The following is a 25,306-nucleotide window of genomic DNA, read 5'->3' on the forward strand; positions in this document are numbered from 1 at the left end:
GGAGGATAGCAAATGTGGTCCCGTTATTTAAGAAGGGTAGGAAGGATAACCCGGGTAATTATAGGCCGGTGAGCTTGACGTCCGTGGTGGGGAAATTGTTGGAGAAGATTCTTAGAGATAGGATCTATACACATTTAGAACTGAATAATCTCATTTGAAATAGACAACATGGTTTTGTACGAGGGAGGTCATGCCTCACAAATTTGGTTGAGTTTTTTGAGGAGGGGACAAAAATGATTGACGAGGGAAGGGCCGCGGATGTAGTCTATATAGATTTTAGTAAAGCGTTTGACAAGGTCCCTCATGGCAGGCTGGTGCAAAAGGTTGAATCTCACGGGATCAAAGGTGAACTAGCTAGATGGGTACAGAACTGGCTTGGCCATAGAAGTGGAGATGCCAGCGTTGGACTGGGGTAAGCACAGTAAGAAGTCTCACAACACCAGGTTAAAGTCCAACAGGTTTATTTGGTAGCAAAAACCATAAGCTTTCGGAGCAATGCTCCGTCCACTCCATCTGATGAAGGAGCAGTGCTCCGAAAGCTTATGGTATTTGCTACCAAATAAACCTGTTGGACTTTAACCTGGTGTTGTGAGACTTCTTACTGGTGGAGTTCCACAGGGCTCTGTACTGGGACCTCTGCTGTTTGTGATATATATAAATGATTTGGAGGAAGATGTAGCTGGTCTGATTAGTAAGTTTGCGGACGACACAAAGATTGCTGGAGTTGCGGATAGTGCGGAAAGCGGAACATTGTCAGAGAATACAGCAGGATATCGATAGGCTGGAAAATTGGGCGGAGAAATGGCAGATGGAATTTAATCCAGATAAATGCGAAGTGATGCATTTTGGTAGATCTAATGTAAGGGGGGAGCTATACAATAAATGGCAGAACCATCAGGAGTATAGACACACAGAGGGACCTGGGTGTACAAGTCCACAGATCCTTAAAGGTGGCAGCACAGGTGGCAAAGAAGTCAGTGAGGGTGGTGAGGTATTGGGGAAGGTATCAGGGTCAAGGGTGGGTATCAGTCGACAGGAAGGTGGGTTGAAGTGTGTCTACTTCAATGCAAAGAGCATCCGGAACAAGGTAGATGAACTTGGGGCGTGGATTGGTACTTGGGACTACGATGTTGTGGCCATTACGGAGACGTGGGTAGAACAAGGACAGGAATGGTTGTTGGACGTTCCGGGGTATAGATGTTTCACTAAGTGTAGGGAAGCTGGTAAAAGAGGTGGAGGAGTGGCATTGTTAATCAAGGATAGTTTAACGGCTGCGGAAAGGCACTTCGAGGGGGATCTGCACACTGAGGTAATATGGGCTGAGGTTAGAAATAGGAAAGGAGCGGTCACGTTGTTAGGAGTTTACTATAGGCTCCCAAATAGTAATAGAGATGTGGAGGAAGAAATTGCTAAGCAGATTATGGATATGTGTGGGGGTCACAGGGTAGTTGTCATGGGGGACTTTAACTTTCCAAATATTGATTGGAACCTTTGTAGGTCAAATAGTTCGGATGGGGCAGTTTTTGTGCAGTGTGTACAGGAGGGTTTCCTGACACAATATGCGGATAGGCCGACAAGAGGTGAGGCCACATTGGATTTGGTACTGGGAAATGAACCGGGCCAAGTGTTAGATTTGGTTGTGGGGGAGCACTTTGGAGATAGCGACCACAATTCGGTGTCTTTTGTTTTTGCAATGGAGAGGGATAGGGCCGTACGGCAGGGCAAGGTTTACAATTGGGGAAGAGGTAATTATGAGGCAATTAGGCAAGAATTAGGGGGCATAAGTTGGGAACAGAAACTGTCAGGGAAAGGAACTAATGAAAAGTGGAACTTTTTCAAGGAACAAATACTGGGTGTCCTTGATAGGTATGTCCCTGTCAGGCAGGGAGGAAATGGCCGAGTGAGGGAACCATGGTTCACGAAAGAGGTGGAATGTCTTGTGAAAAGGAAGAGGGAAGCTTATGTAGGGATGAGGAAACAAGGTTCAGATGGCTCGATCGAGGGTTACAAGTTAGCAAGGAATGAGCTGAAAAAGGGGCTTAGGAGAGCGAGGAGGGGACATGAGAAGTCCTTGGCGGGTCGGATCAAGGAAAACCCCAAGGCTTTTTACTCTTATGTGAGGAATAAAAGAATGACCAGGGTGAGGTTAGGGCCGGTCAAGGACAGTAGTGGGAACTTGTGTATGGAGTCAGTAGAGATAGGCGAGGTGATGAATGAATACATTTCTTCAGTGTTCACCAAGGAGAGGGGCCATGTTTTTGAGGAAGAGAAGGTGTTACAGGCTAATAGGCTGGAGGAAATAGATGTTCGGAGGGAGGATGTCCTGGCAGTTTTGAATAAACTGAAGGTCGATAAGTCCCCTGGGCCTGATGAAATGTATCCTAGGATTCTTTGGGAGGCAAGGGATGAGATTGCAGAGCCTTTGGCTTTGATCTTTGGGTCCTCGCTGTCCACGGGGATGGTGCCAGAGGACTGGAGAATGGCGAATGTTGTTCCTCTGTTTAAGAAAGGGAATAGAAATGACCCTGGTAATTATAGACCGGTTAGTCTTACTTCGGTGGTTGGTAAATTGATGGAAAAGGTCCTTAGAGGTGGGATTTACGACCATTTAGAAAGATGTGGATTAATCCGGGATAGTCAGCATGGATTCGTGAAGGGCAAGTCATGCCTCACAAATTTAATAGAATTTTTTGAGGAGGTAACTAAGTGTGTTGATGAAGGTAGGGCAGTTTGATGTCATATACATGGATTTTAGTAAGGCGTTTGATAAGGTCCCCCATGGTCGGCTTATGATGAAAGTGAGGAGGTGTGGGATAGAGGGAAAGTTGGCCGATTGGATAGTAACTGGCTGTCTGATCGAAGACAGAGGGTGGTGGTCGATGGAAAATTTTTGGATTGGAGGCAGGTTGCTAGCGGAGTGCCGCAGGGATCAGTGCTTGGTCCTCTGCTCTTTGTGATTTTTATTAATGACTTAGAGGAGGGGGCTGAAGGGTGGATCAGTAAATTTGCTGATGACACCAAGATTGGTGGAGTAGTGGATGAGGTGGAGGGCTGAAGTAGGCTGCAAAGAGACATAGATAGGATGCAAAGCTGGGCTGAAAAATGGCAAATGGAGTTTAACCCTGATAAATGTGAGGTGATTCATTTTGGTAGGACTAATTTAAATGTGGATTACAGAGTCAAAGGTAGGGTCCTGAAGACTGTGGAGGAACAGAGAGATCTTGGGGTCCATATCCACAGATCTCTAAAGGTTGCCACTCAAGTGGATAGAGCTGTGAAGAAGGCCTATAGTGTGTTAGCTTTTATTAACAGGGGGTTGGAGTTTAAGAGCCATGGGGTTATGCTGCAACTGTACAGGACCTTGGTGAGACCACATTTGGAGTATTGTGTGCAGTTCTGGTCACCTCACTATAGGAAGGATGTGGAAGTGCTGGAAAGAGTGCAGAGGAGATTTACCAGGATGCTGCCTGGTTTGGAGGGTAGGTCTTATGAGGAAAGGTTGAGGGAGCGAGGGCTGTTCTCTCTGGAACGGAGGAGGCTGAGGGGAGACTTAATAGAGGTTTATAAAATGATGAAGGGGATAGATAGAGTGAATGTTCAAAGACTATTTCCTCGGGTGGATGGAGCTATTACAAGGGGGCATAACTATAGGGTTCGTGGTGGGAGATACAGGAAGGATATCAGAGGTAGGTTCTTTACGCAGAGAGTGGTTGGGGTGTGGAATGGACTGCCTGCAGTGATAGTGGAGTCAGACACTTTTGGAACATTTAAGCGGTTATTGGATAGGCACATGGAGCACACCAGGATGATAGGGAGTGGGATAGCTTGATCTTGGTTTCAGATAAAGCTCGGCACAACATCGTGGGCCGAAGGGCCTGTTCTGTGCTGTACTGTTCTATGTTCTAAAGGTGGTGAAGAAGACATATGGCATGCTTGCCTTTATTGGACGGGGCATAGAGTATAAAAGTTGGCATATGATGTTGCAGTTATATACAATGTTGAGAAGCTGAGTTACAGAGAGAGATTGAATAGGTTGGGACTTTATTCCCTGGAGCGTAGAAGATTGAGGGGAGATTTGATAGAGGTGTTTAAGATTTTGATGGGTATAGATAGAGTGAATGCAAGCAGGCTTTTTCTGCTGAGGCTAGGGGAGAAAAAAACCAGAGGGCATGGGTTAAGGGTGAAAGGAGAAAAGTTTAAAGGGAATATTATGGGGGGCTTCTTCACGCAGAGAGTGGTGGGAGTGTGGAATGAGCTGCCGGATAAAGTGGTAAATGCGGGGTCACTTTTAACATTTAAGAAAAACTTGGACGGGTTCATGGATGAGAGGGGTGTGGAGGGATATGGTCCAAGTGCAGGTCAGTGGGACTAGACATAAAATGGTTCGGCACAGACAAGAAGGGCCAAAAGGCCTGTTTCTGAGCTGTAATTTTCTATGGTTCTATGTTGGTTGGGCCACATTTGGAGTACTGCATCCAGTTCTGGTCGCCACTCTACCAGAAGGACATGGAGGCTTTGGAGAAAGTGCAGAAAAGGTTTGCCAGGATGTTGCCTGGTATGGAGGGTCTTAGCTGTGAGGAGAGATTGACTAAACTAGGGTTGTTCTCCCTGGAAAGACGGAGGTTGAGGGGCGACCTAATAGAAGTTTATAAAATTATGAAGGGCATAGATAGGGTGAACAGTTGGAAGCTCTTTCCCAGGTCGGAAATGGCAAACACAAGGGGTCACAAGTTCAAGGTGAGGGGGGCAAGGTTCAATACAGATATGCGGGGGACGTATTTTACACAGAGGGTGGTGGGGGCCTGGAATGCACTGCCAAGCAAGGTGGTTGAGGCAGACACGCTCGGATCATTTAAGACTTATCGAGATAGCCACATGAACAGACTGGGAATAGAGGGATAGAAATGGATGGTCTAGTTAGGAACACATGATCGGTGCAGGCTTGGAGGGCCGAAGGTCCTGTTCCTGTGCTGTATTGTTCTTTGACCCTCTGACAGTGCAGCACTCCCTCAGTACTGACCCTCTGACAGTGCGGCACTCCCTCAGTACTGACCCTCTGACAGTGCGGCACTCTCTCAGTACTGACCCACTGACAGTGCGGCACTCCCTCAGTACTGATCCTCTGACAGTGCGGCACTCCCTCAGTACTGACCCTCTGACAGTGCGGCACTCCCTCAGTACTGATCCTCTGACAGTGCGGCACTCCCTCAGTACTGACCCTCTGACAGTGCGGCACTCCCTCAGTACTGACCCTCTGACAGTGCGGCACTCCCTCAGTACTGACCATCTGGCAGTGCGGCACTCCCTCAGTACTGACCCTCTGACAGTGCGGCACTCCCTCAGTACTGATCCTCTGACAGTGCGGCACTCCCTCAGTACTGATCCTCTGACAGTGTGGCACTCCCTCAGTACTGACCCTCTGACAGTGCAGCACTCCCTCAGTACCACATGAGGAACAATAAGAAAGACAGTGAGTGATTGGCAGCTGATCTTTCGGAATGATGTTCTCACCTGGGTCCGAGTGTCTGCTCTGGCTCTTGTATCCATTGAAGCATCTCTGCAGTCGGAAACAGAAAGGAGACAGAGTAATAGTCTGAATGTACAGTACCGAAACAGGCCATTTGGCCCCACTGCTCTGTGCTGGTGTTTCTGCTCGACACAAGCCTCTTTCCCCCCCACAACCTTTCGCCCAAATCCAGATCCTTCTCTTGTTTTCTAGAACTGGAAACAGGCGTAGGCCATTCGGCCCTTCGAGCTTCACCATTCATCTTGATCATGGCTCATCATCAAATTCAATCTCCTGATCCCCCCTTCCCCCCAAATCCTTGATCCCTTTAGCCCCAAGCGCAATATATAATTTCTTCTTGAATTCAACCAATGTTTTGGCCTCAACTATTTTCGATGGCAGTGAATTCCACACATTCAGCCCCCTTTGGGTGAAGACATTTCTCCTGTCCTCCGTCCCTGAATCCTCAGACTGTGACCCCCTGGTTCTGGACTCCCCCCACCATCGGGAACATCCTCCCTGCATCTACCTTGTCTCGACCTGTTCGAATTTTACAAGTCTCCGTGAGAACTCAGTGAATACAGTCCTAACTGACTTAGTCTCTCCTCATACATTAGTCCCGCCATCCCAGGAATCACACACACTCACACACACACACACACATACTCACACACACACACACACACACTCACACCCTCACACATACTCACACACACAGACACTCACACACACCCTCACACACAGACACTCACACACACGCACATAAACTCATAAGCACACACACACATACTCACACTCAATCACACACAGACACACACGCATAATCACACACACGCGCATAATCACACAGAGACAAACACACACATACACTCATAATCACACACACACACACCACCCCCACCCCCCCACACACACACACACACACCACCCACATGAAGATACACAACCTCAGACACATGTGACGAAGGTGCAGCAACACTTACCCCCTGATTCACTCTGCCGGAATCTGGAACAAGATTAAACATTGCTATTAGTGAAGTTCTGCAGCAGATGCCAGTGAGTTGTTGCCTCAATCACAGCCAGCTCTGTGCAAATGTTGTGTGAGTGAAGACTATACCCACAGCCTGGCTTGCCAATCAGACCAAAGCTGCTGTCTGGTTGGCCCATTCGAGTGCAGATCCTCCTCTCGTTCCCACACAGCAGGAAGTCACTGGGCTGCAGTGGGATCAGACTGTGCTCTCAATCTGGAAACTCGTGAGGCAGTGTTAGTTTGTGTCAGACTCACTGTCCATTTAAATCTTCAATACAGCAATGCAAAGGCTGGAACCAATTTGAAAAGAATGGATTTGACTGCAGACAAACACATGAAACCTAATCCACCCTAATTCACATCTCTGAGAGTGAAAACCATCACCAGAGGTTGCTTCATAGCTCAATAACATCACAACCTGAGCTTCACAACGTTCGCACTCAAACTCCCCGAATGCATTTGGAGCTTTGTAAAAGAACAACGTGAAATAAACTGACAAGTTATAAATAATACATCAAACAGGTTACTCACAGTTCGAGATAGGGGCAGTGTACGGGACTCTCAGAGAACGGTCACAGAGACAGGATGGGACGGATACAATATCCTGACCCCACAGTGGGAACACAGTTTGTGACCACAGAAAGAAAAGCACCTGACAGGAGATTTAATAGAAAATAGCCAATGAGATTAGAGAGAGCGTGGCAGTGGGATTAGATTGGGATGATACAGGGCCATGGGGAGAGAGCAGGGGCAGTGGGATTAGTTCGGGATTGGTACAGGGCTATGGGGAGAGAGCAGGGCAGTGGGATTAGTTTGGGATCGATACAGGGCTTTGGGGAGAGAGCGGGGGCAGTGGGATTAGTTTGGGATCGATACAGGGCTATGGGGAGAGAGTGGGGCAGTGGGATTAGTTTGGGATTGGTACAGGGCTATGGGGAGAGAGCGGGGCAGTGGGATTAGTTTGGGATCGATACAGGGCTTTGGGGAGAGAGCGGGGGCAGTGGGATTAGTTTGGGATCGATACAGGGCTTTGGGGAGAGAGCGAGGCAGTGGGATTAGTTTGGGGTTGATACAGGGCTATGGGGAGAGAGGAAGGCTGTGGGATCAGTTTGGGGATAGATATAGGGCTATGGGGAGAGAGCAGGGTAGTGTGATTAGTTTGGGGATTGATACAGGGCTATGGAGAGAGAGGAAGGCTGTGGGATCAGTTTGGGGATAGATATAGGGCTATGGGGAGAGAGCAGGGTAGTGTGATTAGTTTGGGGATTGATACAGGGCTATGGAGAGGGAATGGGGCAGTAAGATTAGTTTGGGATGATACAGGGCCATGGGGAGAGAGTGGGGCACTGGGATTAGTTTGGGATTGATACAGGACTATGGGGAGACAGCGGAGGAGTGGGATTAGATTGGGATCGATACAGGGCTATGGAGTGCTCAGGCAGTGGGATTAGTTTTGGGATTGATACAGGGCTATGGGGAGAGAGCGGAACAGTGGAATTAGTTTGGGATTGATACAGGGCTATGGGGAGAGAGTGGGGGCAGTGGGATTAGTTTGGGGATTGATGCAGGGCTATGGGGAGAGAGCGGGGCAGTGGGATTAGTTTGGGGATTGATACAGGGCTATGGGGAGAGAGCGGGGCAGTGGGATTAGTTTGGGGATTGATACAGGGCCATGGGGAGAGAGCAGGGCAGTGGGATTAGTTTGGGGATTGATACAGGGCCATGGGGAGAGAGCGGGGCAGTGGGATTAGTTTGGGAATTGATACAGGGCCATGGGGAGAGAGCGGGGCAGTGGGATTAGTTTGGGGATTGATACAGGGCCATGGGGAGAGAGCAGGGCAGTGGGATTAGTTTGGGGATTGATACAGGGCCATGGGGAGAGAGCGGGGCAGTGGGATTAGTTTGGGAATTGATACAGGGCTATGGGAAGAGAGCAGGGCAGTGGGATTAGTTTGGGGATTGATACAGAGCTATGGGGAGAGAGCGGGGCAGTGGGATTAGTTTGGGAATTGATACAGGGCTATGGGAAGAGAGCGGGGCAGTGGGATCAGATTGGGATGATACAGGGCCATGGGGGGGAGAGTGGGGCAGTGGGATTAGTTTGGGAATTGATACAGGGCTATGGGAAGAGAGCAGGGCAGTGGGATTAGTTTGGGGATTGATACAGAGCTATGGGGAGAGAGCGAGGCAGTGGGATTAGTTTGGGGATTGATACAGGGCTATGGGGAGAGGGCGGAGCAGTGGGGTTACTTTGGGGATTGATACAGGGCTATGGGGAGAGAGCGGGGCAGTGGTATTAGTTTGGGATTGATACAGGGCTATGGGGAGAGGGCGGAGCAGTGGGGTTACTTTGGGGATTGATACAGGGCTATGGGGAGAGCGCTGGGCAGCCGGATTAGTTTGGGGATTGATACAGTGCCATGGAGAGAGAGTGGGGCAGTGCGATTAGTTTGGGGATTGGTACAGGGCTATGGGGAGACTGCGGGGCAGTGGAATTGGTTTGGGATTGATACAGGGCTATGGGGAGAAAGCAGGGCAGTGGGATTAGTTCAGGATTGATACGGGGCTATGGGGAGAGAGCTGGGCAGTGGGATGAGTTGGGGATTGATACAGGGCTATGGAGAGAGAGCGGGACTGTGGGAGTAGTTCAGGATTGATACAGGGCTATAGGGAGAGAGCGGGGCAGTAGGATTAGTTTGGGATTTATTCAGGGCTATGGCGAGAGAGCGGGGCAGTGGGATTAGTTTGGGGATTGATACAGGGCTATGGGGAGAGAGCGGGGCAGTGGCATTAGTCTGGGGCTTGATACAGGACTATGGGGAGAGAGCGGGGCAGTGGGATTAGTTTGGGGATTGATACAGGGCTATGGGCAGAGAGCGGGGCAGTGGGATTAGTTCGGGATTGGTACAGGGCTATGGGGAGAGAGCGGGGCAGTGGGATTAGTTCGGGATTGATACAGAACCATGGGGAGAGAGCAGGGCAGTGGGATTAGTCTGGGGCTTGATACAGGACTATGGGGAGAGAACGGGGCAGTGGGATTAGTTCGGGATTGATACAGGGCTATGGGGAGAGAGCGGGACAGTGGGAATAGTTCGGGATTGATACAGGGCTACGGAGTGAGAGCGGGGCAGTGGGATTAGTTTGGGGATTGGTACAGGGCTATGGGGAAAGAGCGGGATAGTGGGATTAGTTTGGGGATTGATACAGGGCTTTAGGGAGAGAGCGGGGAACATAGAACATAGAACATAGAAAGCCACAGCACAAACAGGCCCTTCGGCCCACAAGTTGCGCCGATCATATCCCTACCTCTAGGCCTATCTATAGCCCTCAATCCCATTAAATCCCATGTACTCATCCAGAAGTCTCTTAAAAGACCCCAACGAGTTTGCCTCCACCACCACCGACGTCAGCCGATTCCACTCACCCACCACCCTCTGAGTGAAAAACTTACCCCTGACATCTCCTCTGTACCTACCCCCCAGCACCTTAAACCTGTGTCCTCTCGTAGCAACCATTTCAGCCCTTGGAAATAGCCTCTGAGAGTCTACCCTATCCAGACCTCTCAACATCTTGTAAACCTCTATCAGGTCACCTCTCATCCTTCGTCTCTCCAGGGAGAAGAGACCAAGCTCCCTCAACCTATCCTCACAAGGCATGCCCCCCAATCCAGGCAACATCCTTGTAAATCTTCTCTGCACCCTTTCAATGGCTTCAACATCTTTCCTGGAATGAGGTGACCAGAACTGCGCACAGTACTCCAAGTGGGGTCTAACCAGGGTCCTATAAAGCTGCAGCATTATCTCCCGACTCCTAAACTCAATCCCTCAATTAATGAAGGCTAGTACACCGTACGCCTTCTTGACCGCATCCTCCACCTGCGAGGCCGATTTAAGAGTCCTATGGACCCGGACCCCAAAGTCCTTCTGATCCTCTACACTGCTAAGAATGGTACCCTTCATATTATACTGCTGCTTCATCCCATTGGATCTGCCAAAATGGATCACTACACACTTATCCGGGTTGAAGTCCATCTGCCACTTCTCCGCCCAGTCTTGCATTCTATCTATGTCTCGCTGCAACTTCTGACATCCCTCCAAACTATCCACAACACCACCTACCTTGGTGTCGTCAGCAAACTTACCAACCCATCCCTCCACTTCCTCATCCAGGTCATTTATGAAAATGACAAACAGCAAGGGTCCCAGAACTGATCCCTGGGGCACTCCACTGGTCACTGACCTCCATGCAGAGAAAGACCCCTCCACAGCCACTCTCTGCCTTCTGCAGGCAAGCCAGTTCTGGATCCACAAGGCAACAGCCCCTTGGATCCCATGCCCTCTCACTTTCTCAAGAAGTCTTGCATGGGGGACCTTATCGAATGCCTTGCTGAAGTCCATATAGACCACATCCACCGCTCTTCCTTCGTCAATGTGTTTGGTCACATTTTCAAAGAACTCAACCAGGCTCGTAAGGCACGACCTGCCCTTGACAAAGCCGTGCTGACTACTTTTGATCATACTAAACTTCTCTAGATGATCATAAATCCTGTCTCTCAGGATCCTCTCCATCAACTTACCAACCACTGAGGTTAGACTCACCGGTCGGTAATTTCCCGGGCTGTCCCTGTTCCCTTTCTTGAATATAGGGACCACATCTGCAATCCTCCAATCCTCCGGAACCTCTCCCGTCTCCATCGACGATGCAAAGATCATTGCCAAAGGCTCCGCAATCTCCTCCCTCGCCTCCCACTGTAACCTGGGGTACATCCCATCCGGTCCCGGCGACTTACCAACCTTGATGCCATTCAATAGTTCCAACACATCCTCTTTCTTTATGTCCACATGCTCGATCCTTTCTGTCCACCGCAAACCAGCAGTACAACCACCCAGATCCCTTTCCACCGTGAATACCGAGGTAAAGTATTCATTAAGCACCTCCGCCATTTCTAACGGTTCCGCACAAACTTTTCCCCCTTCACCTTTTAAGGGTCCTATGCCTTCACATCTCATCCTTTTACTCTTGACATATTTGTAGAAAGCCTTGGGATTCTCCTTAATCTTACCCGCCAAGGTCTTCTCATGACCCCTTCTCGCTCTCCTAATTTCCTTCTTAAGCTCCTTCCTACATCCCGTATACTCCTCTAAATCCTTAACACCTCCTAGCTCTCTGAACCTTCTGTACGCCTCTCTTTTCTTATTCACCAGGTTCATCACAACCTTCAGGAACTAATCCCACTGCGGGGCAGTGAGATTAGTTTGGGGACTGATACAGGGCTATGGGAGAGAGAGCGGGGCAGTGGGATTAGTTTGAGGATTAGTTTGGGGATTGATACAAAGAACAGTACAGCACAGGAAACAGGCCCTTCGGCCCTCCAAGCCTGTGCCGCTCATTGGTCCAACTAGACCAATTGTTTGTATCCCTCCATTCCCAGACTGCTCATGTGACTATCCAGGTAAGTCTTAAACGATGTCAGCGTGTCTGCCTCCACCACCCTACTTGGCAGCGCATTCCAGGCCCCCACCACCCTCTGTGTAAAAAACATCCCTCTAATATCTGAGTTATACTTTGCCCCTCTCACCTTGAGCCCGTGATCCCTCGTGATACCCCGTCCTACAAAGGCAAGCATACCATATGGCAGGTTACAGAGGGACATAGATAAGCTGCAGAGCTGGGCTGAGAAGTGGAAAATGGAGTTTAATGTGGAAAAGTGCGAAGTGATTCACTTTGGAAGGAGTAACAGGAATACAGAGTACTGGGCTAATGGTAAGATACTTGGTAGTGTGGATGAACAGATGGATCTGGGTGTCCATGTGCATAGATCCCTGAAAGTTACTGAGGTGAGCTGCCAAGGGCTGGGGGTACATTCATGCCCGAAGCTGCCATTTATATTGGCGTCTTCCTGTCTGCAATTTCACCCGGTTAATTTCAAACTAGACGCAGGTAAAGGGCCGGTTAGAATGAAACATATTGAGCCGCCAATCCTTCTAACCTACTGATCCCGGGACACTAAGGGGCAATTTAGCATGGCCAATGCACCTAACCCACACATCTTTCAGACTGTGGGAGGAAACCAGAGCACCCGGAGGAAACCCATGCAGACACGAGGAGAATGTGCAGATTCCACACAGAGCAACCCGAGGCTGGAATTGAACCCGGGTCCCTGGCACTGTGAGGCAGCAGTGCTAACCAGTGTGCCACCGTGCTGCTCCGGGTCCCTGGCGCTGTGAAGCAGCAGTGCTAATCACTGTGCTAACCTGGCGCTGTGAGGCAGCAGTGTTAAGCACTGTGCCACTGTGCCGCCCCTGTGCCGTGCCACCCCTGTGCCACCGTGCCGCGCCCCTGTGCCCCCGTGCTGCTCCGGGTCCCTGGCGCTGTGAGGCAGCAGTGTTAACCACTGTGCCACCGTGCCACCCTGGGTCTCTGGCGCTCTGAGGCAGCAGTGCTAACCGTGCCATCGTGCCGCCCGTCCCCCAGTGGATCTCCCCACACTACAACGTTTTCTATTATCTTCTCGAGCACTGAGGTTGGACTGATTGGTCGATCGTTTCCCAGTCTATCCTGACCTCTCTCTTTTAACAATGGGACAATGTTAGCAGGCTCCAATCCTCTGGCATCTTGCCTGTGGCCAGAGAGGGTTTGAGAATTCCAGTCAGTGACCCTGGCATCTCCTCCCTTCCCTCCTTCAACAGCCGGGGATTGAAGCAATTGTATAACTGGTTAAAGCAAGCTGATATTGAGCAGGTTATTGGTGAATACATTTGGAGATTTGGCTTTCCCAGTGAGATTGCAGTGAGTTGTTGATGAAGTTCATTCAGGTATTTTACCTGTCGTGGCCTTGCCACAAGTACCGACTCGCCCTAAGCATTCCTTGTGAGCTCCCGCTCCGCACCTGGGACACAGATATCCCTGGAAAAATATCCCCCTGAAGGAAGAACGCAAACGACAATCAGAGCTTGCAACAGCAACTTTACAACAACAACTTGCCCCTTCATCCCAAAATCCCTATTGCCCCTTCATCCCAAAATCCCTCTGCCCCTTCATCTCAAAATCCTCCTGCCCCTTCATCCCAAAATCCCTCTGCCCCTTCATCCCAAAATCCCTCTGCCCCTTCATCTCAAAATCCTCCTGCCCCTTCATCCCAAAATCCCTCTGCCCCTTCATCTCAAAATCCTCCTGCCCCTTCATCTCAAAATCCTCCTGCCCCTTCATCCCAAAATCCCTCTGCCCCTTCATCCCAAAATCCCTCTGCCCCTTCATCTCAAACTCCTCCTGCCCCTTCATCCCAAAATCCCTCTGCCCCTTCATCTCAAAATCCTCCTGCCCCTTCATCTCAAAATCCCTCTGCCCCTTCATCTCAAACTCCTCCTGCCCCTTCATCCCAAAATCCCTCTGCCCCTTCATCCCAAAATCCCTCTGCCCCTTCATCCCAAAATCCCTCTGCCCCTTCATCCCAAAATCCCTCTGCCCCTTCATCCCAAAATCCCTCTGCCCCTTCATCCCAAAATCCCTCTGCCCCTTCATCCCAAAATCCCTCTGCCCCTTCATCCCAAAATCCCTCTGCCCCTTCATCCCAAAATCCCTCTGCCCCTTCATCCCAAAATCCCTCTGCCCCTTCATCCCAAAATCCCTCTGCCCCTTCATCCCAAAATCCCTCTGCCCCTTCATCCCAAAATCCCTCTGCCCCTTCATCCCAAAATCCCTCTGCCCCTTCATCCCAAAATCCCTCTGCCCCTTCATCTCAAAATCCTCCTGCCCCTTCATCCCAAAATCCCTCTGCCCCTTCATCTCAAAATCCTCCTGCCCCTTCATCCCAAAATCCCTCTGCCCCTTCATCTCAAAATCCTCCTGCCCCTTCATCTCAAAATCCCTCTGCCCCTTCATCTCAAACTCCTCCTGCCCCTTCATCCCAAAATCCCTCTGCCCCTTCATCCCAAAATCCCTCTGCCCCTTCATCCCAAAATCCCTCTGCCCCTTCATCCCAAAATCCCTCTGCCCCTTCATCCCAAAATCCCTCTGCCCCTTCATCCCAAAATCCCTCTGCCCCTTCATCCCAAAATCCCTCTGCCCCTTCATCCCAAAATCCCTCTGCCCCTTCATCCCAAAATCCCTCTGCCCCTTCATCCCAAAATCCCTCTGCCCCTTCATCCCAAAATCCCTCTGCCCCTTCATCCCAAAATCCCTCTGCCCCTTCATCCCAAAATCCCTCTGCCCCTTCATCCCAAAATCCTCCTGCCCCTTCATCTCAAAATCCTCCTGCCCCTTCATCCCAAAATCCCTCTGCCCCTTCATCTCAAAATCCTCCTGCCCCTTCATCTCAAAATCCTCCTGCCCCTTCATCCCAAAATCCCTCTGCCCCTTCATCCCAAAATCCCTCTGCCCCTTCATCCCAAAGTCCCTCTGCCCCTTCATCCCAAAATCCCTCTGCCCCTTCATCCCAAAATCCCTCTGCCCCTTCATCCCAAAATCCCTCTGCCCCTTCATCCCAAAATCCCTCTGCCCCTTCATCCCAAAATCCCTCTGCCTCTTCATCTCAAAATCCTCCTGCCCCTTCATCCCAAAATCCCTCTGCCCCTTCATCTCAAAATCCTCCTGCCCCTTCATCCCAAAATCCCTCTGCCCCTTCATCTCAAAATCCTCCTGCCCCTTCATCTCAAAATCCCTCTGCCCCTTCATCTCAAACTCCTCCTGCCCCTTCATCCCAAAATCCCTCTGCCCCTTCATCCCAAAATCCCTCTGCCCCTTCATCCCAAAATCCCTCTGCCCCTTCATCCCAAAATCCCTCTGCCCCTTCATCCCAAAATCCCTCTGCCTCTTCATCCCAAAATCCTCCTGCACCTTCATCCCAAAATCCCACTGCTCCCTGGCCGACTTGCTGCTGCTCTACCCTGTGTGTCTATTTGTGAATCTGCTGCGGTGTTCCTGGTGACAGGGACGGGGTTAATGTTTCATTCTAACCGGCCCTTTACCTGCGTCTAGTTTGAAATTAACCGGGTGAAATTGCAGACAGGAAGACGCCAATATAAATGGCAGCTTCGGGCATGAATGTGTCCCCAGCCCTTGGCAGCTCACCTCAGTAACATCCTGCATGCCAGGCAGTAGGTGATGCGATCAAAGCTGCACATGGCGAAAGCATGGTTGTTGCTGTTGGCGTTCTCAGGTCGGATGTTGGATCTGTCAGAGCGAGAGAGAGAGAGAGAGAGAAACGCAAGTTTAATAGAGTGGGGAACTTCAGAAATCAGCGTGCCAGCAAGCCACACTGCACTCAGTCAGTGCACAGCAAGATCCCACAAATAGCAGTGTGAAAATGGAATGAACCATTGCTGCAATTCACACACGCATTATTTGAATGTTTGCCATTGGCTATCCACCGTCATCCCCTTTAAATAACATTCCCATCTCGTGCCTCATTCCATTGTAGTTTCCTTTAAGCTCCAGGACCCTCGTCTCAGAATCAACTGCATCACTCTCCATCTTGGTGAAGAATTCTATCATGTTATGGTCGTTCATCGCTAAGGGATCTCACACAACTAGATTGCCAATTATTCTTTCCTTATTATACAATCCCAGTCGAGAATGGCCTGCTCTCGAGCTGGTTCCTCAACATATTCATTGAAAAATAGAATCTAGAAGCAGGAGGAGGCCATTCGGCCCTTCGAGCCTGCTCCGCCACTCATTTTGGTGATGGCGAATCATCAAATTCAATATCCTGGTCCCCCTATCCCCATATCCCTCGATCCCTTTAGCCCCAAGAGCTATATCGAATTTCTTCTTGAAATCAGACGTTTTGGCCTCAAACACTTTCTGTGGTAGTGAATTCCACACATTCACCACCCTCTGGGTGAAGAAATTTCTCCTCATCCCAGTTCTAAAAGGTTTCCCCCTTATCCTCAAACTATGACCCCTAGTTCTGGACTCCCTGCCATATTAGTTTAAACCCTCCCCAACCAGTCTTGCAAGTACCCACTCCAAGCACATCAGGGGGTGCAACCCGTCTAGTTTGTACGGATCCCACCTCCCCCGGTCCCAATGCCGCAGGAATCTGAAACCCTCCCCCTCACACCATCTTTTCAGCCATGTATTCATCCTCTGTATCCTGCTGTTTCTGCTCTGACTGGCACGTGGCACAGGCAGTAATCCTGAAATCACTACCTTTGAGGTCCAACTTTTCAGCTTGCTTCCTAGCTCCCTGTATTCTGCTTTTAGGACCTCATCCCTTTTTTAACCTATGTTGTTTGTACCTATGTGAACCACGACCACTGGCTGTTCGCCCTCCCCCTTCAGAATGTCCTGCAGCCGCTCCGAGACATCCTTGTCCCTCGCACCAGGGAGGCAACATACCATCCTGGAGTCTCGTTTGCAGCCACAGAAACGCCTGTCTATTCCCCTTACAATTGAATCCCCTATAACTATTGCAGTGGCACACTTTTTACCCCTCCCCTCTGCAACAGAACCAACTGTGGTGCAACGAGTTTGTCTGCTGCGACTTTCCCACGAGAGGTCATTCTCCTCAACAATATCCAAAGCGGTATATCTGTTCTGCAGGGGAATGGTCACAAAAGATTCCTGCACTACCTGCCTATCTCTCTTGCTCTGTCTGGTGATCACCCATTCCCTTCCTGCCTGCGGAGTCTGAGCCTGCGGTGTGACCACCTCTCTGTATGGACTATTCATGATACTCTCGGATGCTCCACAATGTCTCCAGCCGCTGCTCCAGCTCTGAAACTCGAGCTTCCAGGAGCTGCAGCTGGAGACACTTCCTGCACCCATGTTGGCCCCGGGCACTGGCAATGTTCCCGGTTTCCCACATATAGTAGGAGGAGCACATCATAGTTTTGAGCTCTCCAGGTCACGACATACCCCTTTAAATTAAACCTTTTGGAAGATATTTAAAATCAAATATCAATGACTTAAGGGTCCTTTTTTTCAGGTCCTCGTGATTGTTGAATATTCAGTGCACAGTTTTCATATTCACACAGGGGCACTTGCTGCTTTTTCAGAATTGGGTCAGTATGTTTTTCTCACAATGCTGAGATACGGTTCGGGTTGGAGACACCCGGCTTGTTCTCCAGGGAATACAGGATATTGTGGGGAGATGACAAACGGGAACAAGATTGTAACAGAATTAAACAAGGTAAACAAAGAAAATCTCTTCTCATTGGCTAATGGTTTGGGCACTGGAGAATTTCAGGTTTCGGGTCGAAATTCAGGGAGAATGTGGGGGTGTAAGTTTTTTCCGTAGAGAATGGGAATGAGTCAGAACTCACTGCCCATCAGGATGGCGGATGGGGATTGATGATTCCAAAAGGAAATTGGATGGGAACTTAGAACATAGAACATTACAGCGCAGTACAGGCCCTTCGGCCCTCGATGTTGCGCCGACCAGTGGTACCAATCTAAAGCCCATCTAATCTACACTATTCCAATATCATCCATATGTTTATCCAATAACCAGTTAAATGCCCTTCATGTTGACGAGTCCACCACTGTTGCAGGCAGGGCATTCCACACCCTTACTACTCTCTGAGTAAAGAACCTACCTCTGACATCTGTCCTATATCTCTCACCCCTCAATTTAAAGCCATGTCCCCTCGTGCTAGCCAACACCATCCGAGGAAAAAGGCTCTCACTATCCACGGGCAGCGGCTGGGGGGCAGCGGCTGGGGGGCAGCGGCTGGGGGGCAGCGTCTGGGGGGCAGCGGCTGGGGGGCAGCGGCTGGGGGGCAGCGGCTGGCGGGCAGCGGCTGGCGGGCAGCGGCTGGCGGGCAGCGGCTGGCGGGCAGCGGCTGGGGGGCAGCGGCTGGGGGGCAGCGGCTGGCGGGCAGCGGCTGGCGGGCAGCGGCTGGCGGGCAGCGGCTGGCGGGCAGCGGCTGGGGGGCAGCGGCTGGGGGGCAGCGGCTGGGGGGCAGCGGCTGGGGGGCAGCGGCTGGGGGGCAGCGGCTGGGGGGCAGCGGCTGGGGGGCAGCGGCTGGGGGGCAGCGGCTGGGGGGCAGCGGCTGGGGGGCAGCGGCTGGGGGGCAGCGGCTGGCGGGCAGCGGCTGGCGGGCAGCGGCTGGCGGGCAGCGTCTGGGGGGCAGCGGCTGGCGGGCAGCGGCTGGCGGGCAGCGGCTGGGGGGCAGCGGCTGGGGGGCAGCGGCTGGGGGGCAGCGGCTGGGGGGCAGCGGCTGGCGGGCAGCGGCTGGGGGGCAGCGGCTGGGGGGCAGCGGCTGGCGGGCAGCGGCTGGCGGGCAGCGGCTGGCGGGCAGCGTCTGGGGGGCAGCGTCTGGCGGGCAGCGGCTGGGGGGCAGCGGCTGGGGGGCAGCGGCTGGGGGCAGCGTCTGGGGGCAGCGTCTGGGGCACAATGGAAGATCTGCAAGGCAGAGTGTATCGCGGATAGCATGGATAGATTCCTTGATGCCACACTCGGTCGAATGCAGCCTTGATGTCCAGGGCTGTCACTCTCACCCCACCTCTGGAATTCAGTTCTTTTGTCCATGTTTGAACCAAGGCTGTGATGAGGTCAGGAGCTGAGTGACCCTGGCAAAACCCAAACTGGGTGTCACTGAGCAGGTTACTGGTGACCAGGTGCTGCTCGATAGCGCTGTCGATGACCCCTTCCATCACTTTAAAACGGAGTGAGAACAGACTGGTCTCACAGCGAAACCTGACTGAAGGAATTCAAAAATGGGGTCCCAGGAGTGATTGCCACAGCGCTGGGGACCAATAAGAGGACAAGGAGGTTCCAGACCGGCCGGTAATTTACAAAGATGTGGCGCTGAGACTCCAGCTCACTTCAATAGGCTCCCAATACTCACAACGCCATTCCAAACTGTTCCAGCCATTTCTTTTTCAACTCCTTTGTCTTACAGAAGAACTCAAATCCATTTTGGCCGTGCACGTGTGTGAGGTAGAACCCATGTGACCACTGAAACATAAAGGAAAGAAATGATATCAGACAGAGCGGGGAAAGACACGTCACATTCATGTTGGCTTCAAGGATTCAGAATGAATCTCAGTGCCTCATGGCTCTCACCCCAACCTCCTATCAGAACATGACACAATATATCCCACTCCAAAATCCAATCAGAAACTCCCAGGGCCGCACTGTCAGAGGGTCAGTACTGAGGGAGTGCCGCACTGTCAGAGGGTCAGGACTGAGGGAGTGCCACACTGTCAGAGGGTCAGGACTGAGGGAGTGCTGCACTGTCAGAGGGTCAGTACTGAGGGAGTGCCGCACTGTCAGAGGGTCAGTACTGAGGGAGTGCGGCACTGTCAGAGGGTCAGGACTGAGGGAGTGCCACACTGTCAGAGGGTCAGGACTGAGGGAGTGCCACACTGTCAGAGGGTCAGTACTGAGGGAGTGCCACACTGTCAGAGGGTCAGGACTGAGGGAGTGCCACACTGTCAGAGGATCAGGACTGAGGGAGTGCCACACTGTCAGAGGGTCAGGACTGAGGGAGTGCCACACTGTCAGAGGATCAGGACTGAGGGAGTGCCGCACTGTCAGAGGGTCAGTACTGAGGGAGTGCCACACTGTCAGAGGGTCAGGACTGAGGGAGTGCTGCAGTGTCAGAGGGTCAGTGCTGAGGGAGTGCTGCACTGTCAGAGGGTCAGTGCTGAGGGAGTGCTGCACTGTCAGAGGGTCAGTGCTGAGGGAGTGCTGCACTGTCAGAGGGTCAGTGCTGAGGGAGTGCTGCACTGTCAGAGGGTCAGTGCTGAGGGAGTGCTGCACTGTCAGAGGGTCAGTGCTGAGGGAGTGCCGCACTGTCAGAGGGTCAGTACTGCAGGAGTGCCGCACTGTCAGAGGGTCAGTACTGAGGGAGTGCCGCACTGTCAGAGGGTCAGTACTGAGGGAGTGCCGCACTGTCAGAGGGTCAGTGCTGAGGGAGTGCCGCACTGTCAGAGGGTCAGTACTGAGGTAGTGCCACACTGTCAGAGGGTCAGTACTGAGGGAGTGCCGCACTGTCAGAGGGTCAGTACTGAGGGAGTGCCGCACTGTCAGAGGGTCAGTACTGAGGGAGTGCCGCACTGTCAGAGGGTCAGTACTGAGGGAGTGCCGCACTGTCAGAGGGTCAGTATTGAGGGACTGCTGCACTGTCAGAGAGTCAGTGCTGAGGGAGTGCTGCACTGTCAGAGGGTCAGTACTGAGGGAGTGCCTCACTGTCAGAGGGTCAGTACTGAGGGACTGCTGCACTGTCAGAGGGTCAGTACTGAGGGAGTGCCGCACTGTCAGAGGGTCAGGACTGAGGGAGTGCCGCACTGTCAGAGGGTCAGTACTGAGGGAGTGCTGCACTGTCAGAGGGTCAGTACTGAGGGAGTGCCGCACTGTCAGAGGGTCAGTATTGAGGGACTGCTGCACTGTCAGAGGGTCAGTACTGAGGGAGTGCCGCACTGTCAGAGGGTCAGTACTGAGGGAGTGCCGCACTGTCAGAGGGTCAGTACTGAGGGAGTGCGGCACTGTCAGAGGGTCAGTACTGAGGGAGTGCCGCACTGTCAGAGGATCAGTACTGAGGGAGTGCGGCACTGTCAGAGGGTCAGTACTGAGGGAGTGCCGCACTGTCAGAGGGTCAGTACTGAGGGAGTGCCGCACTGTCAGAGGGTCAGTACTGAGGGAGTGCGGCACTGTCAGAGGGTCAGTACTGAGGGAGTGCCGCACTGTCAGAAGTACTCGCGTTGTTTTGTGATGTTCAGCCAAGTGCCTACCCAGCAGGTTGAAGGGGACACATGGCCTCCTCCTGCTCCTGGCTGTTTGTTTTGTTATGGAAGGTACAATACTGGCAGGTGGCCAGGCGTTCGTCGGAATATTTGCGAAGAAGTTAGCAAACGCGCAGGACAGATTTCAGCAACAGGATCAGTGAGGCAGCAACAGAGTTTGGGAAAATTACAAACAGCTAAAACAGCTGTCACAATATCTTGGAGGAAATGCAGTCAGCAGCTCATCCCGGGGGCAAGTGGGAAGCCAGGGTTCTGTGAATCCTGCTGCAGCCTCAGATATTCCTCAGGGAAAGGGATGGAGACGGTGATGAAAGGACAGTTTGTGGCAGTGGTTGGAGAGTATTTCCTCACCTTCTTGTTTTCCTTGTCTGTTGTTGGGTTGTTTGTTATCTTGTAAATGTTCAAGTCGATAATTTCCTTCATTTCGTAGTTATCTCCCCGTCTCTTACACACAATCACCGCCATGTCGAAGAGGAAAATGTGCCTGTTTGGAGGGAGAGAAGACATGGGCTCCAGCTGTCTCACACTGTTCTCATGCCATGAAGATCACAGGGGGAGGAGATTGGTGCTTTTAGGATTCTAAGCAGCCTCGAGAAAGCAGAGAGTGACAGTGTCCCTTTCACCTTGGCTGCAGCCAGAGGCAGGTTCGATCCGGAGAAACCGGGACGAGTTCTGGGCCCTGTTACTCAGGAGGGAGATCCTGGCCTTGGAGAGAATAGAAGACAGACTAATCCTGTACCTCCCAGGATAGGGACAGCACAGTGGGTTAGCACTGCTGCATCACAGCGTCGGGGACCCGGGTTCGAATCCCGGCTTGGGTCACTGTCTGTGTGGAGTTTGCACATTCTCCCCATGTCTGCATGGGTTTCCTCCGGGTGCTCCGGTTTCCTCCCACATTCTGAAAGACGTGCTGGTTAGGGTGCATTGACCCGAACAGGCGCCGGAGTGTGGTGACTGGGAATTTCACAGTAACTTCATTGCAGTGTTAATGTAAGCCTTTCTTGTGACTAATAAATAAACTTTAAAAGATTCAGAGGTGATCTAACTGAAGTGTTAAAAATGATTGAAACCTTTGATTGGTCAGACAGATATTTCATCTGAGGGGGGGAGGGAGAGAGAGGAGGAGGAGAAGGGAGTGGAGTGGAGTGGAAATCTCTCCCCGACCCAAGAAGCTGTTGATGGCTCTCAGTGAATTGGAGTTTTGAAGACTGAGATGGGTAGTTTTGTTGGAAAAGGATATTGAGCGATACTGAGTGAAAGGCAGATAATGGCATCAAGATACAGATCAGCATGATGCAAGAGAATTTTAGATCCAACACAGAAACACACACACGAGTCTCACATATCCACCCATGCACTTGTACACAATGTTACATATACATCCATGCTTATACATACATGCATACCATAGACACATAGGAGCAGGAGTAGGCCATTCAGCCCATCAAGCCTTCTCCTGAAGTATAACTCAGGCATATGGTATGCTTGCCTTTATAGGACGGGGTATAGAGTATAAAAGCTGGAGTCTGATGATGCAGCTGTATAGAACGCTGGTTAGGCCGCATTTGGAGTACTGCGTCCAGTTCTGGTCGCCGCACTACCAGAAGGACGTGGAGACTTTGGAGAGAGTGCAGAGAAGGTTTACCAGGATGTTGCCTGGTATGGAGGGTCTTAGCTATGAGGAGAGATTGGGTAAACTGGGGTTGTTCTCCCTGGAAAGACGGAGAATGAGGGGAGATCTAATAGAGGTATACAAGATTATGAAGGGTATAGATAGGGTGAACAGTGGGAAGCTTTTTCCCAGGTCGGAGGTGACGATCACGAGGGGTCACGGGCTCAAGCTGAGAGGGGCGAAGTATAACTCAGACATCAGAGGGACGTTTTTTACACAGAGGGTGGTGGGGGCCTGGAATGCGCTGCCAAGTAGGGTGGTGGAGGCAGACACGCTGACATCGTTTAAGACTTACCTGGATAGTCACATGAGCAGCCTGGGAATGGAGGGATACAAACGATTGGTCTAGTTGGACCAAGGAGCGGCACAGGCTTGGAGGGCCGAAGGCCTGTTTCCTGTGCTGTACTGTTCTTTGTTCTTTGTTCTTTGAAGGGGGGGAGGTTTAACACAGATATCAGAAGGACATATTTCACACAGAGGGTCGTGGGGGCCTGGAATGTGTTGCCGGGCAAGGTGGTGGAGGCGGACACACTGGGAACGTTTAAGACTTATCTAGACAGCTATATGACCGGAGTGGGAATGGAGGGATACAAAAGAGTGGTCTAGTTTGGACCAGGGAGCGGCGCGGGCTAATTGTTCCTTGTTTCTCGTTTCAAGGCTTCATTCTATGATCATCTTGCTGGTGCCAGTACAGAGCGAGACTGCGGATAGTTGGGAACCTGTCTCGGGGGCAGGGAATTCATATGGTGTTCATGGAAGTGGAAATGATTAGGGTTGGGAAGCATTTTCCGATCAGGGCCATTGTGATCTCCTGGACTCGTTTCGATCGCCTCAGGGGGTCGGAGAGGAATTTCCCAGATTTTTTTTTTCCCCATATTGGCCCTGGGGTTTTTCACTCTGGGTTTTCGCCTCTCCCTGGAGATCACATGGTCTGGAATAGGGGGGTGGGGGTGAGTTAATAGGTTGTAATGAACAAAGCATCGTAGCTGTGAGGGACAGCTCGGTGGATAGGATATTGGTATGTAGATAGGCTGGAAAATTGGGCGGGGATCCTGGATTCAGGATTCAATCCTGGGCCGGGGAGCGGCGCGGGCTTGGAGGGCCGAAGGGCCTGTTCCTGTGCTGTATTGTTCTTTGTTCTTTGTTCCACCATTCAAACAGAACACAGCTGACCAATTTCTCTCTCTGTATCCCTGGATGTTAGTATTTAGAAATCTCGCAGTTTCTGTCTTGAACGCACTCAATGACTGAATCTCCTCAGTCTTTGGGGGACAGAATTCCAGAGATCCACCACCCTCAGAGAATGACAAAATTCCTCCAGATCCCAGTCCAAAACAACCTGCTCCTTATTCTGAGACTGTGCCCCCTGGCTCCAGACCCTCCCCCCTCCCTCAGCCAAGGGGAAACTTCTTATCGACAGTTTCAATGAGGTGACCTCTCATTCTTCGATCCACTGGAAAGTACCGGCCCAGGTTTCCTCAATCTTTCCTCATCACATAGTCCTGCCCACCCTCCCAGGCATTAATCTTGTGACCCTCCATTCAACTCCCTTGAGGGCTGTAGATTCTTCCTACGATAAGGAGACCAAAACTGTACACAGTACTGTATGTGCAATCTCATCGAGACACTATACAACTGCAACAAGACACCTGCACTCCGATACTCAAACCCCCTTGTGATGAAGACTAACATCCCATTTGCCTTTCTAATTGCTTGCTGCCCCTGCGTGCTGGATTCCAGTGACTCATGAACACAGGCCCCCAGGTCCCTTTAATCATCAACACTTCCCAGAACTAAGTGAATGGGCTCGAATCTGACAGATGGAATATAATGCTTCAGAATATTTCCTCAATGGTGAGAGGCTGGGAAAAAGTTAAAGTTTATTTATTAGTCACAAGTAGATTTACATTAACACTGCAATGAAGTTACTGTGAAAATCCCCTGGCAACTTCATTGCAATGTCTTGGAGGAAAGAGGGGAGAGTTGCTCTGGTCGGGGGAGAGTTGCTCTGGTCGGGGGAGAGTTGCTCTGGTCGGGGGAATGCTGCTCTGGTCGGGGGAGAGTTGCTCTGGTCGGGGGAGAGTTGCTCTGGTCGGGGGAGAGTTGCTCTGGTCGGGGGAGAGTTGCTCTGGTCGGGGGAGAGTTGCTCTGGTCTGGGGAGAGTTGCTCTGGTCGGGGGAGAGTTGCTCTGGTCGGGGGAGAGTTGCTCTGGTCGGGGGAGTGCTGCTCTGGTCGGGGGAGAGTTGCTCTGGTCGGGGGAGAGTTGCTCTGGTCGGGGGAGAGTTGCTCTGGTCGGGGGAGAGTTGCTCTGGTCGGGGGAGAGTTGCTCTGGTCGGGGGAGAGTTGCTCTGGTCGGGGGAGTGCTGCTCTGGTCGGGGGAGAGTTGCTCTGGTCGGGGGAGAGTTGC

General features: G+C 51.5%; 1 protein-coding gene across 1 annotated transcript in view; it reads right to left on the minus strand.

Moving 5' to 3' along the window:
- The window catches only part of vav3a (vav 3 guanine nucleotide exchange factor a), a 232,985-nt gene that overhangs the window by 75,778 nt on the left and 131,901 nt on the right, over positions 1 to 25,306 (minus strand). The window contains exons 13-18 of the mRNA XM_078219234.1: positions 21,579 to 21,711; positions 19,328 to 19,437; positions 15,606 to 15,707; positions 13,361 to 13,458; positions 6,490 to 6,512; positions 5,512 to 5,557 (exon numbers count right to left, since the gene is read on the minus strand). Of these exons, the coding sequence (XP_078075360.1) occupies positions 5,512 to 5,557; positions 6,490 to 6,512; positions 13,361 to 13,458; positions 15,606 to 15,707; positions 19,328 to 19,437; positions 21,579 to 21,711 (512 nt within the window). The remainder of the gene's footprint in view (positions 1 to 5,511; positions 5,558 to 6,489; positions 6,513 to 13,360; positions 13,459 to 15,605; positions 15,708 to 19,327; positions 19,438 to 21,578; positions 21,712 to 25,306) is intronic.

Source organism: Mustelus asterias, chromosome 8, assembly GCF_964213995.1.
Source record: "Mustelus asterias chromosome 8, sMusAst1.hap1.1, whole genome shotgun sequence".
Lineage (NCBI taxonomy): Eukaryota > Metazoa > Chordata > Chondrichthyes > Carcharhiniformes > Triakidae > Mustelus > Mustelus asterias.